The 15,028-nt window shown below is 40.1% G+C and overlaps 1 protein-coding gene across 2 annotated transcripts in view; it reads right to left on the bottom strand.

Annotated features, from left to right (window-relative positions):
- VWA8 (von Willebrand factor A domain containing 8) overlaps nucleotides 1-15,028 on the bottom strand; it is a 193,131-nt gene that overhangs the window by 174,158 nt on the left and 3,945 nt on the right. The window contains exons 1-2 of one of the 2 annotated variants that reach the window (XM_026859638.1): nucleotides 10,848-10,878; nucleotides 6,378-6,455 (exon numbers count right to left, since the gene is read on the bottom strand). In XM_026859638.1, coding sequence (XP_026715439.1) covers nucleotide 6,378 — 1 coding nt within the window. In that variant the 5' untranslated portion in view covers nucleotides 6,379-6,455; nucleotides 10,848-10,878. Of the gene's footprint in view, nucleotides 1-6,377; nucleotides 6,456-10,847; nucleotides 10,879-15,028 lie in introns of those variants that run through there. The other variant, XM_026859729.1, reaches the window with a different exon arrangement.

Here is a 15,028-nt window from a genome sequence, read left to right as displayed (position 1 = left end):
AGTGGTAGGATGATAGGATGAGAGATAACGGTTTTTTAACTGAAAGATGATAGACTTAAAGTAGAAGGAAGAAATTCTTTCCTGTGAGGGTGGTGAGACACTGGCACGGCTTGCCCAGAGAAGTTGTGGCTGCCCCCTCCCTGGCAGTGTTCAAGGCCAGGTTGGACGGGGCTTTGAGCAACCTGGTCTAGTGGAAGGTGTCCCTGCCCATGGCAGGGGGGTTGGAACTAGATGATCTTTAAGGTCCCTTCCAATCCAAACCATGAAGGGAACAAAAAGGCAGATCTTTATACATTGTTAAATAAATTGTTAAAAAAACAAACTGAGCTCACTGAAACTTATTTCACAGTTCATTCACACTGAGACAATGGAGTGAGTTGCCCAGAACATAGTAAAGGAGGCAGCATGGCCAAGGTGAAGAGTGAGGTACTCCTATGTGACCTGCTTTCAGCTGCTTTCATTTAGCCCTTCGCAAGTAAAACATTGCTGCTCTTCCAATTCTATGCTAACGTACAGAGCTCAAAGCGTTTTCAAAGTCTTATAACATGGTTACATCAGAGAGTTTTAACTGGAATACTATTTTTCCTCATAAATTTTTCATGGTAAGAGTCTTCATTCCAAAAATTTTTGTTCTTGCAGTGGTAAGGAAACAAGTTGTGAGTCTTTGCAGGAGCTTAGAAAGGGGGAAGGTACTTCTTGGATGAGACTGTAAAATCATTTATCATTAATTTCCCTGAGTCAATTGCTTCACAGGAAGGTATTAGATCTACATAGGTAAATCATATTTCTCCATCTGAGTATAAATGAAAAGAGAATATAAAGGAATCATGTAAAACCAAATAGCTTTCTGGAAGGAACCCTTAATGGAATTCAGAAGACTAAGTTTCTCTTAGTGACATATAAACATGGAATAAATGAAACTATTCTTAGTTGGATGTGCAACTCATATGGAAATACACAGCCAGAACGGTTATCTGTAGCTCAGACTCCAACTGGAGGGACATATTGTGTCTGCTTTTGAGCACAACAGCTCAGTCCAGCACCGAAAAGTTTGAGAGATTCTAGAAAAGAGCAAGAATAATTATCAAAAGAAACTCGACTTCAGTCTAGAAAATAATTGACTGAAAAATAATAACTACTGTTTTCCAATATGCAAGACGGAATCAGAGGCATCACAAAAGGCTTTTTTCATAAAAGAATCACTAATTCCTGGAGCAAAGGGTTCAGAGAGGTTCTGGAATCTATGTCACCAGCATATCTGAAGAACAAGGAGTACAAACATCTCTCAGGAACAGGTTGGATTCTGCTGACCTTGCTTTGAGGCACAAGGAACAGTGCAGACAACTCCCTGAGCTCCACACAGACCTTTGCTGTATGTTTCCATGTTCCCGTGTATCCCGGTGCCTCACTCTCTGTATAGACAAAATGGGGATAATGGTCTAAACCATTCAGAGCTCTACTGACAAAAAATCCACTATTTCAGATTCTAGATTAGGTGGTAACAGCCAAGTAGCAGATCAGCTGGCAAGCGTACATGAAAACTCAAACTGCTGAAATAATCACCATCTCTGACAACAGACATCTTTCCTTAGGCTAGAAAGGAACAAATGTAGTGACAAAAGTCTTTGTTAGCATAAAATTACAGTCATCCTGCAACACAACCTGTCTCTGTAATGTATTGCACTCTGACACTCTAAGATTTAAAGTTAACAGAAAGAACACACGTTCCAGTGCAAATCTGAACCTACTTTCCTGCTCTGAGCAACAACTGAACACACATGCTTCTCCCTGCTTCAGCACGTGGTGCTTATCATCCTGGGAGAAGGACACAGGGCTGTCTTACTGTTAAGGCAATAGTGATCTTTCAGGTGAAGAATAAATAACAGGAACTTCTGGTACCACTGAGCCTACTACAGAGAAATAACCCCAATTTCCTCAACATTAAAACAATTCAAGTACAGAAACCCCTTTAGTGCTACTTTTCTTCTATTTCACTATTATATGCACAAACCTGTTTAAATTCCCCATGATAATTAGTCTTCCATGTATCTCAATTGACAAAACTAACAGGATTTATCACTTAACGCCTTGTATACACGTATGTCACTTTTGATCACACATTGGGGAGGGTGGACTCAGGACACCTGGCACAAAATCACGCAGTGTTTGAAAGTAATCTTCCACAATTCAATGCAGTTGCATTTAATATGACTACAGCCCAGCTCCCAAATGCACTTGCACCTTCAGAGAGAAGTAGAGCCGATGTGGTGTTGCAAGAGACATCCCTTTTCCTGACTTAACAAGGATTTGCTGTCATGAACAAAGTGTCCTGGAAGAGCTATGTTAGGAACAGTTTTGTCAAGATTAATAAATACATGAAATATCAAGTACATTGTCATTTTCATAAAATTTACAGAAACCATTAACGAAAGCAGTGTGCTGATATGAACGTTAAAAAAAAAAAAAAAAAAGTGCTCTCTCACAATTCAATTTTGGATCTAAACTATCATGGAAAGCCATATGAAGTTGCTCCAAAGTACAATTAAAGAAACAATTGGCCTTTTCAGGTGAGATTTCAAAAAAATAGATGTTCTTTTTACTGCTAGACAAACAATCAGTGCAAAAATAAGTGCTCTCTTTCTAGATCGTGTCAGACACAGTTATGACAGAAATCCCATTAACAAAATTGCCATGTGTATGACTTGGTTTTACTTGTCACTTATAAAAACAAAAAGAACAATGCATATTTTATGTACTTTTAATTATCATCTTCCAAGAAAAAGCCATTTGCCAACAACAGCAGAACAAATGAGTATTTTACATTAACACACAAAATGGAGTGCATCATACAGAATTTGCCATGTTTTTATCCCTAAGGTAACCAGCAGCACCTATCCTATCCATTTCTGCAAAATCTAACAAGGTTCAATAAAGGTGTTAAAAATCAGTTTAATTTGGTAACACATAGAATTAAATATTTTGGTACCAATTATGTGACCAAATGACAAAATGTAAAGCTTTTTATGTACTTAATACATTTATATTCCTTCTTGTGTTACAATTTTTTTTCCAGATTTTTAAGGCTATTTTTAAGTCTAGAATAATAATGCTGAGTTTAGAATAAGTTATAACATCCTTAGAATTTGCTGTAAAATATAGATAGGCACTTTCAAAATCACTGAATTTTAACATGACTTTTATCTGGTAGAATAACAAAAGCAGAAACATTTTATTCTACACAAATGATGAGCTAAAAACCAGTATCATATGGAGTACTAGTAAATTGAGTCTAACTGCTTCAATTCCCTCCTCTTTATTCTTACTCCACTCCAATGCAGACATTACAAAGTCTGAGACCTTTTCAGGGATATTTTCCACTTTAGTGGATGACCAAATTATTTCTAGTCTTAGTTTAAAAGAAATCAGGTAAGTACCTCGGTTATTTAAATGTTTAATTTATTTAAATGTAATTTAAATACAATAAAATTTCAAAATATACATTTCAGTTTATAAATTAGTATATACATGAAACTAAGTTCCTCTACTTTACACCAAAACATTTTATATCTACAGCAGTCATTTACAGAGCAAAACAAAAAGTACTCTTAAAACAAGAAAAACTGTGTTAAGTAATGCACATACTCTCTAAATGACTCATAAAAAGGAGATAATTGACATGAAGCCAATACAATTTACTTAATTTCACTAAAGGAATGTAACTTTGTTCTCCATAGTAACATAACCACAGAACTTAAGCACTAAGGGATAAAAAAATCTTCTACAATTTATACAAAGAAATTGTATTGATTTAATTGATTGAAATTGATTTTCTGCTACCAAACGCATGAGTATTCTTACTTAAACTAATTTAATATTTAAATTTATAAGCAAAATTTTGTATGTTAAGTAATCCTACTGTAAGCACATGAATACTGATGAACAGTATCCCAAGCACAACAACGGCTTCTTTCAGTCATGATTACTAAAAAATCCAAAGAGAAACAACTGATAATACACCCAATATGTGCTAATAAACATCACATTTAGTTGTAGTATCAGATTTTAGCTATCACATCACTCTAATAACTTTTCTGCTATCAGATTACTTTTCAACCACTTTTTCCTTCTTATAATCGTTAACTAGAAAAATATCTGATTCTTTGATTCTATTAAATGTTTTCATAATTCTCTTACCTTCCCAGTGCAAAGAACCAAAGAGATGCTGTTACAGGAACTTAAAGCTAACCTTTATTTCACTGAAATGTGTGGATTGACCAAAAAATGTAGTGACTGGCATGGTGTGGAAGAGTGGAAGGCAGGGAAGCATTGTTAAAATTAACACATTTGGGACAGCACAGAAAAAAAAACAGAAAGCAAAACAATCTACAAGAAATGTAAATAAGTGATGCAGATCACGTTGGTCATTGACATAGAGAACTGATGTCATTCATTATCAAAATGAGAAAACAGTCACACAAACTAAATGCAGAAAAGCAAAAATCTATCATTTAAGCTATAAAAAGTAATAATACAAAGCAGCATTTCTCAACTGTTTGGCCACATTCCCAGGGAACTCACAAGGTATGAGAAGTGTCATTACAGTCTCAAAACAGAAACCCTTTCCTCATGAAAAGGCCCCTTTCCAGATGCACCAGACTACTGGCCGACTTCACACTAGTCAAAGACTGAAAGCAAACAAAATTTTCCTCTCTATATTGTTCTCTGAGCAACTTCATCTAGTTGAAAATGTCCCTGCTCATTGGGGGGGGTGGGGTTGGGTGTTGGACTAGATGACCTTTAAAGGTCCCTTCCAACCCAAACTATTCTATGATTCTATATTCCTGCTACACCTCTCAAAGGACAAACGTTTCAGAAGAAACGTTTCTGCACATTAGAATAAAGAAACAGTAATCTAAACATGTCAGTAGTAACACAGGTCTACAGAATGGCTGAGATTGGAGGGGACCTCTAGATGTCATCTTGTCCAACCCTCCTGCTCAAGTGGGGCCACCTAAAGACTGATGAACTGAAGTACTAATGCCTAAGAACACAACAATATAAACCTTCACACATCAGCTCCTGACCTTTCTCATACTGTACCAGTAGCAGTAGCACTCCCTGTGCATGTGTAACATCCCTCTGGTCCTCAGCATCTCTCTCCCAGCAGGGAGATTGCCATCCTGCCAGCTGTGCAGTGGCAAATCATATTATCAATGCCATCCTTCTAAAAGGATAAACAAAACCAAAAAACCCCAGTGCTCTAGGAGTTTTCTTGGTGTCTGCTTCAAAACTCATGGAATAATTTAGACGTGTTGAAAAGCAAATTCACTTGAAGTGAATGACTGCAACCAGTTTCCAGCTGTAGAACCCTGCAAGCCCAGCAATGACAGTTACTGGGCGCTCTCAATGCTTGGCTCTGTCTAAGTGTAGTACAAGACTTACGTACCCCTTCAGAATGCCATGTGTGCTTGGTTTTGGTCTGAAATTTTTATCTGGGTGGAAAAATCAGTTGTCGGTGGGCTTTTTTTAATTTAAATTTCAGACATCCAGCAGCCTACACATGAAAGTGCTGAACAAATGGCAACTGATGATTCTGGATCCTCAGGAAACAGTTGGCCTGTACTGTCCTATGAAATGCCACAACGAAAACATGATTCACTTCCTGATTCACGGTGCAAAAGAAGCAGCTCAAGAAGCATGTATTCTCAACAAACAAACAGGAAATACAGATGGCTGCAAATCCGTGGCATTTTTAATAAGGCATCAAATCATAATGTGAATTAATTGTAAGTACATGTATGCACATTGTTAATGTGCATAATTGGCTGTGTCTTTGTAAGTAATTGATAGCATTCTTTATCACTATGCAATTGACTTCATTAACTTGAGAAATTCCAAAGATCTGTATGTTTGCTGACAACAACACGACGATCTCGGAATACTAAATAACACAGTAGAAAAACACCATAAATCTGCCATACAGCAGAAAACTTCTAGGACATATAATCATATTGGCATGGAATCATAATTTTAAACTACCACAGTTTTATGACCAAACAATTTCAGATTACTGTATTATTTTTAGAAGTAATTTCTAGATGAGACCCATTCTAAACAAAATATTTAAACACAGACAAATGGCCCTTTTACTGTCCTATTGATGAATGGGACAAGTTACATTCAAAGTTAGAGATTCCTATATAACCAGCTGAACCAGAGATACAGTAAAGAACTCAACAAATACATCCCCAAACTGAAAAATGCTTTTTCAAAATATATTTCTTAGACAACTTCAGTAGTCAGTGAGGTGACTTGAGTGAGTAAAAGTTTTTTGAATAAAGCCTTGAAACTCATTCAAAAAGAGAGCAGATTCTTACTGTAGTTCTGTGGAACAAGTTCGGGGTTCTTCGGTATTTTGAGTTTAAAAGACACATCTCCAATAGTGACAGTATCACCTAAAAAAGATAAAAGAAGTCTTTTAGTTCCTAGATACTTTTAAAGTGCTTAATGACCTTATATTAAAGTTTAAATCATAGGTCTGGTGTGGTAAGGCTGACTGAATTCACAAGGCAGCATCTAATGTGGTTGAGAAATATAAGTTTACTAACTAGGCTCTGCTGCTTTTCAATAGATCAGGTACCAGAACAATTTACATTTAATTAATATTCCTTTTTCTTTTGTTGCTGCTGTTATAACCATAACTTACTTTTTTGGAAGCTACGAAATTCAAGCTATTATAACCCCTATCCATAGTGAACCCCATTCCAGTTACCATCGTTGATTTATTGAAATTAAATCTTTAGCCTGCCTGTCTGCAGAACTAGCATTGAGAAACACTTGTAGGGGTGATGATTTTCCTAAGTTTTCAAGCAGCCTGAAACAGTATTTGTTGGAGGTACAAAATGATATATTCATGTCAGTGTACCTTTCCCGCACTCTCTGACTGTATGGCTGAACCTGGCACCCTTCCAAGGTTTGAGAAGTCTCAAGCTCATATTTCTTGTTCTGGATTTCACCAAAACTAAAGCACCTGGCCATTTTACTTACTGGTGTATTACTAGGACCTGCCTGTCTTATCTGTCTTTCTGCAACTGCAGGCTTGAACTAAATTGCAGGGCATGCCCCAAGTCTTTTCTCGTGGAAATCAGAAGTGAAATCGTTTGTGGCCAGGAAATGGGCGAGCACCAAGGTGGCAGTGTTCACATGGAAAACAGCACAACATCCAAAACCTGTGAAACCAAGAAAATGAGCTGCAGACAGGTAACAAACTCAAAGTTTGTATTTTTCAAGAGACCATCTGGACCATGCAAATGAGTTCGCAAGTATTAAGACCATGAAACTAAGATGACGCTTGTAAAACGATGGGTTTTTTTCATTACAGTTGCTGAAGATAACACCACCTTCACTGCCCAACAGGCTCTGCAGTGCATGCATGAGGATGGAGGGGATTACTGGAGTAAGACAGTTGCACAGAGGTGCAGTTTTGCCACAGCACTGATTACACTACCTTTCCGTGAATTGAGGCAAAGTTTTGGAACTGCTTCTTGTGCTTGTGCATTTCTCAGAAACAGATGTAGAACGTACAGAGCCCACAAACAAGATACAACTTCTAAAAATCCTTTTGTAGATCTGCACCTTGTCTGACTCCATTCAAGAGGACCCAGTCTACAGCTGCCTATCTCCAGCACCACATAAGGAATCAAAGAGTTTGGAAGACCAGTGCTGGAACAAGAGAGTGAGATGCTGAAGAGGAAACTTGTCCAAATTAACAGAGCCAACTAAAATTCCTCCCATACAAACAGCGGCTCTCCTTTCAGTCAGCGGTGACACTAGTTTTGCATTCAAATGCAGTTCTCTTCCAGCATACCCAGATGTTACTGCTTATCTCACAGGACTGAGAATCCCCAGGTTCTGACATGACTCACACAATCTATAGGAAAATTTACATATCTAGGACTAGATTTATAGCAACCAGGGAAGAATCACCTACAGCAACAAACTGGTAATGGTGAAGAAAGGATTATAGCTGATTTCCTCCCAAATTTAGAAGTTTAACAACAATGTTGAGACTGGGATTCACAGCCTGTCATACATGCTTGCACATGGGTCTTTATGTTGCTCCTGAAGTCCAAATAATCAGTCCCCTATTTTTAACTTAAAATATTGGCAGAAGGCAGTAAAAGCTGATGGTTGTTGCCACATGTTATGCAACATTACAGTGCTTCAATGGCTTGTCAGAATGTAGGAGAGTTAAGCAACAGCAGTACTGACAAAGGTTTATCCCTGGTCCTAAGGACAAGCAGCACCAAGCAGTTCCCACTCTTCCTGCTAGAGCTAAACACTCTTCTCTGGCAGACCTATGAAGCAGCCAAGAAGTAGATTGGTCCCAAACAGAGCTGGGGCTAAACTAAGGATTAGGCAGGAGTCTAGGGCTCATTTCCTGGCTCTCATGGAATTTGCAGTTCAAAGGCACCTACTGTGCCACTTTCAGCCTGAAAAATTCACAGACACACAGAATCATCTGGGTTGGAAAAGACCTTGAAGATCATTCAGTCCAGCCATTAACCTAACACTGACAGTTCCCAACTACACCAGATCCCTCAGCGCTATGTCAACCCAACTCTTAAACACCTCCAGGGATGGGGACTCCACCACCTCCCTGGGCAGCCCATTCCAACATGTAACTACCCCTTCTGGAAAGAAACGCTTCCTACTAGTCTAAACCTTCCCTGGTGCAATTTGAGGCCATTCCCTCTTGTCCTATCACTTTTTACTTGGTTAAAAAGATTCATCCCCAGCTCTCTGCAGCTTCCTTTCAGGTAGCTGTAGAGGGCGATGAGGTCTCCCCTCAGCCTCCTCTTCTCCAGACTAAACACCCCCAGTTCCCTCAGCCGCTCCCCGTACGACCTGTGCTCCAGACCCTGCACCAGCTCCGTTGCCCTTCTCTGGACACGCTCGAGTCATTCAATGTCCCTTCTGTAGTGAGGGGCCCAAAACTGAACACAGGAATCGAGGGGCGGCCTCACCAGTGCCAAATACAGGGGTCAGATCCCTTCCCTGTCCCTGCTGGCCACGCTATTGCTGACACAAGCCAGGATGCCATTGGCCTTCTTGGCCCCCTGGGCACACTGCTGGCTCCTATTCAGCCGGCTGCCAATCAGCACCCCCAGGTCCCTCTCTGACTGGCAGCTCTCCAGCCACTCCTCCCCAAGCCTGTAGCACTGCTGGGGGTTGTTGTGGCCCAAGGGCAGCCCCCGGCATTTGGCCTTATGGAAACTCCTCCAGTTGGCCTCAGCCCATGGCTCCAGCCTGTCCAGGTCTCTCTGCAGAGCCTCCCTACCCTCGAGCACATCAACACTCCCACCCAACTTGGGGTCACCTGCAAACTGACTGAGGGTGCACTCCATCCCCTCGTCTAGATCATCAATAAAGATGTTAAACAGGAGTGGCCCCAACACCAAGCCCTGGGGGACACCACTCATGACCGGCCGCCAACTGGATTTAACTCCGTTCACCACAACTCTTTGGGCCCGGCCATCCAGACAGTTTTTACCCAGTGAAGCGTGTGCCCATCCAGGCCACGAGCAGCCAGTTTCACCAGGAGAATGCTGTGGGAAATTGTGTCAAAGGCCTTGCTAAAGTCAAGGTAGACAACATCCACAGCCTTTCCCTCATGCAATAAGCAGGTCGCCCTGTCACAGAAGATCAGGTTTGTCAGGCAGGACCTGCCTTTCATAAACCCATGCTGACTGGGCCTGATCATCTGGTTGTCCCACATGTGTTGTGTGATGGAACTCAGGATGAGCTGCTCCATCAGCTTTCCGGGCACTAAAGTCAAGCTGACAGGCCTGTAATTTCCCAGATCATTCTTCCGACCCTTCTTATATACGGGTGTCACATTGGCCAATTCAAACTCACTCCAAAAGAAAGTCCTGCAACAGCTTAGGAGCCTGGTCCCCATTCTGGGAACTGCTATATATCTTAAATTAAAGAGTTACCGGACAACAGACAGAACCACTGCAGGGAGTAAATTCTAAGCTTTGGTTCTCCCACGGTTTTGCCCACTTCTCTAAGTTTTAAAGTAAGAAAAAACATTATTTTCTTTTGAAGCCTAAGCTTCATCTCCCTTTCCCTTTGTTCTGCTGCAGCTCAAATCACTCTTTCTCACTGGGGAACAGCTAAAGGATTGACCAAAACGCCTCCAAGTTGATGAAAACATCCTAGGAGCCCACTGCTTCCTGCAAAAGTTGACACCTCTCTCATTAGCTGAACTAGGAAGAATTTTAACATTCTAAAAAGAGCAGGTTGCCTGATATATCCTTAGGAAATTAGTGCCAGTTTATTTTCTCAGTATTCCTCAGCCAACATGCAATGAGACAAGAGTATATATGACTAATTAGCTCCTAGCTTAAATCACCTCAGCTCAAGCTGTAAATACTCTTTCATGCACACAGTCTTCCAAAACACAGTAGGGACAAGATGCCGAAACAACAAGGTGTCAGACTTTTTCAATACATTGGAATGACTATATCATCGCAGGAGAGAATTTTAAATACCTATTTTATTAGCACAGTACTGAAAAAGCACAGTTGATTTCCTGTAGTCCCTAAAAAAAACCTCAAACCCACAACTGAGTTTGGTCTGGGCATGCATCTCTTCTGGTGGTAATTATGTCAGTCTATAACATGCTAACCCTTGATCATTTAATTATGTCCAAAAATTCCACAAATACTCTAACCATCAATGGACTCTACAAACTTTCATGAAAAATGGGCAGGGAGGGAACTATATGCAAGATGTGGAGAGACCTGAGCACACAAAATCCCTAGCACAGAGTCAGGACTTACAGCTTTTAACAGGTTTGTTGCTGCCTGGAGACAAATGTTGCCTCAAACTTGCATCTGTCCAAAAAGCAAAAATAATAGCAGTATTTAATAGAACTTGAAGCAATAATAAACCAACAGCAGAGTCTATTTTCCTAGAAAAATGAGCACGGGGGGGATTAGCCCACCAATCTTATCATACACTTGCACCTGAGCTACATTTTCTTGTCTCATTTGTTTCTTCTGTACTTGTTTAAAATCTCATGTTTTGTTACTCCATTTCCATGGCATTTCCAAACTCTGTGAACAGAGATGTCATCCCAGACAGGCTCTTTCCAGTGTTTTACCATCTGGCAAGGAACTGACAACAGCCTGCTTGGTAAAATGGTAGCATTAAATCACCAAGACTCATAATTTGAGAACACATATCCCAAATTATTTGGCTCCACTGCAAATTATGGAATAGCCCATGAATACTCCAACCCATCTCACAAGCTACTACCACACTATTGTGGACAAAAGCTATACACACAGAGTTTTGCAGTGGAGACTTAGTAGCTTGTATCAGGCTTGCTTAGGCAAGCAATGAGAACGTGCCCCTGGTTTCTTATCTCTCACACAGAAAACAGTAATCTTAGGTATCACAGTCTTTGGGAGGAACAGTGGGATACAAGCAGTGCTTGATATACATAAAGAGATATGGCTGCTGAAACAAAACAAGTGCCAAATAAGCCAAAATCCAAACGGGAAGGGAGACATCCCATTCAGTGGGCAGACAACATACAGGCAAAGCATGTCGTTTAAGAGCCCATGCAAAATGAGTCAGAAATTGTCAGCACATAAAGATCGTGACCCAGTGATGGGACACTGAAGAAACTCTCTGAAACAAGGAGATACAAAGACAGCCTCAATACGTGCAACGAGCTGCATCTGGAATAGACAGGTGTGAATTGCACCTCTGGCAGAATGGCAATTGGCACATGCAGCTAGCCAGTAACCACAATATACAGAACCTGATGTGCTCTCTTCTTTAGAGCTACATTTTAGACAGAAAACAATATTAATACCTACATCTGATTTTTACAATAACTGACAAGGGCTCATCAGGCAAGCAGGCCCATTTCTTCTATAATACTTAGTCCACTGAGGGCTGAATAAAAAGGCACCACCTCCAGCTCCAAGCCCCTGAGCTGCAGAGGAGGCAGCTGGAGGCTGGAAGAGCACTTTGGCAGAGCACCCCTGCATGAATACCCTGTGCTTTTACTCTCCTCCAGAATCTCTGACTCACTGTTCTCTGATACAGAATAGTAAGACCCAATGGACCTTTGTTCTGATCCACTGTGGATGCTTTTATGTTATAATTTCAGTAAAAAGGCTTCCTGAAGATGCAGCTTTACTGGTACGGTTGGCACCTTTCACAGGTCTTGTATTTAAAAGCTAGTATCACACCAACTATCTCAACTACAATTTAAGAACTTAAGAAGCAGGAAAAAAGTTTTATTTCTTCTACTCAACATTTTTCTGGTGAAATAACATATTAAGACAAAAAGAAGGACATGAATAAATCTGAAATGGCTATTTTTCAATAAAGAAATCCTACAGCAAAAGAAAACATCCTGCACAGATCTACATGTGTGTTTAGCTTTTTGAGTGCACAACAGAAACAGTTCCAATCTCACGTGTAAATCTTTATATTATCAGGGGTTTTGTAAGACACTACAATGAAGTTTCAGGAACACTGAGTTTTTAGGTGGCTGAAATTATTGCATTTTGGCCTCTTTAGTCCTCAGTTTATGTTAGATTAACAAACTCCAACAGACATTTTAGTATATTACACATTCACTTGTACACAGACCATCCATCTGGTCTCAAAAGCCAGTAACAGCAAGAGCATATTAAAACTGTGAAGGTGCTAAGTTCTGCTAACATTAATTTCTGTGTGATAAGATCACACCTGTTAGAGGAAAGTTCAAAATCTGTATTATGTTCAAATGTATATTTCCAGGTCTTTATTTCATTCTAATGCAAAAGAAAGAAGGAAGGAAGAAAAAAAAAATGCTTTTAACTGATATTTATCAAGCACATTTCCATAAGGACACAGAAAAGAGTGTCAGCCTTCATCCTTGAAGAGCCAACTTATTTTGAAGAAACAGAAATGACACTTTCCAGAATTTTTTTTTTCTTTTTCCTTAACTTTTTGTGGGGAAGCAGCCCTACCTCTACAACTTACCTATTTCTCTCATTTCATACCAGCTCTTACTGACCATCTTCATGGCTGCAACCATTACACACAGTCACTGGCTAACAGGGTAACCTATTCCACATCTTATGTTGATACTGGTGGCCTCTCAAACATGAGTATGCGGGACAGAAACCTATTCCCCGCCCTCAGTAGGTTTGCTCCTTGACCACCACTGCCTTCACATACAGATGCTGACAGCTGATGCTGACTGAAATAGCTGGATGTTTACATAACAAAGGCGATCTCCAGCCTAAGCAAAAAAATCCATTTCACTGAATTAACTTTTTTAATGAGCAAAAGACTGAAAGTCTTTCCCACTAAGAAACCAAAATAATTACTTCAAACGTAAAATTTGAATATTACTTGATTTCTACTTAACATTATTGTTAGACCTTCTATTTTTTTAGTTTTCAGTTTTGACGCTAATGCTTGATTTTTCAGTTGTCTACTTCAGGCTAACGATTCTCTTCACTGATTAAAGTCCAAAGTGTCATTAAAACAAAATCTTAGTATTTACTCCAGGAAGTAAACCTTTTCCTCCATTTTTCTGCATTAGTAGAAGTACAACAATACGAATGGGCAATCTTATCTGACATCCAGTCACATAGGAAGCTTACAATCATTTCTTTACAGTGAGCTATTTTTCATTTGGGCAAGTAGCATACCCTGAAGGTGGAGAGTCTGACGATGACCAATTACAAAAGTGTTATAACGTGAAAAGTCAGTTTTAAATTATGATCTCACATATACTTGATATATAAATTTCAGAATCTCTCTTAGTAATACACTTACCACATCAAAGAAGTGCTAAGCTGCCCATTTCATCAGTTACCAGAACACTTGAGAAATACTGGTCAACTTTTCCATCAGCTTACCACAAAGACGTGATCTGATGAGCTGTAGCTCTGGCTGACTGAGTCTCAAAAGCCTTCAAGGATGGATGTTCCACAGTCTTCTAGCCAACCTCTTCCCTTGCTGCACTAACTTCCTAGTAAAAAAGTTTGTCCTATTGTCCAGCCTGAGCATCCCAAGCCCCAGTTTGTGATGACTGCCTCTTGATACATTATCTGCCACTATTTAAGTAGAGTTCAATCATTTTTGTAATTATAATTGTAAACTGTCAACAGATTTCTCCTCCCTTAGGCCTCTCCTTGCAAACCTAACAAACCGAGATCCCTCTGCTTCTCCTCACTAACAGGTGCTGTAGGTTCCTAGCAATTTTGGTAGCCCTCAAGCTGAACTCCATCAGTGTCTCAGTATCTCCCTAGAACTACCGAATACAAAACTGGACAGAGCATTACAGGCAGAACATCCCCAGTGCTTTCTAGAGATAAACTCTCCCTTTATCACTGCCCATGCCTCTCCTAATGCAGCCCAGTCTGTGGTTCACCTTATTTGCTCTGAGGTATTGGCTCATATTAAACCAGACATCCACTGCAAGCCCACAGCCTTTTCAGCATAGCTGATACTCAGCCAGTCCCTCCCCAGCCTGTAGTGACACACAGCAACACTTAAGTTCAGTAGCAGAACTTCATACTTCTCCTTCTTAAATTTTTTGAGGTTTCTGTACCCCAGTCCTCAAGTTTATCAAGCTCCTTCTGGACTTAAAGATCTGCAGTTTGACAGATGGTAGGCATTTTGTCCCTGAATACCAAATAGCACTTTTACACTCCTCTTCCATTGTCTGCCCTTATTTCTACTTTTGTGTGCCCTCTTTTGTGTTTTAGTTCCCTGCTTGGCCAAGCAAGCAGGCCTCATGCTCAAATACCAAATCTTCCCACACTGTGGTATGGTTCATTCATGAGCTGTCATTAAGTTCTCTTTTAAAATCTTCAAGCTCTCCTGGGAACCTTCTTCATGGTTGTTATCCAAGGGATTCTACCGACCAATCTCCTAAGTAAAAGCCTACAGTCCTTAAGTACAGGATCTTAATTCTGCTGCCAACCTTCCCCCCCCCCCCCCC

The sequence above is a fragment of the Athene cunicularia genome (genome assembly GCF_003259725.1).
Source record: "Athene cunicularia isolate RWA chromosome 1 unlocalized genomic scaffold, athCun1 chr1_part1, whole genome shotgun sequence".
Taxonomy (NCBI): domain Eukaryota; kingdom Metazoa; phylum Chordata; class Aves; order Strigiformes; family Strigidae; genus Athene; species Athene cunicularia.
Note: the sequence above shows the minus strand (reverse complement) of the source record. Positions and strands in the feature narration are given on the sequence as shown.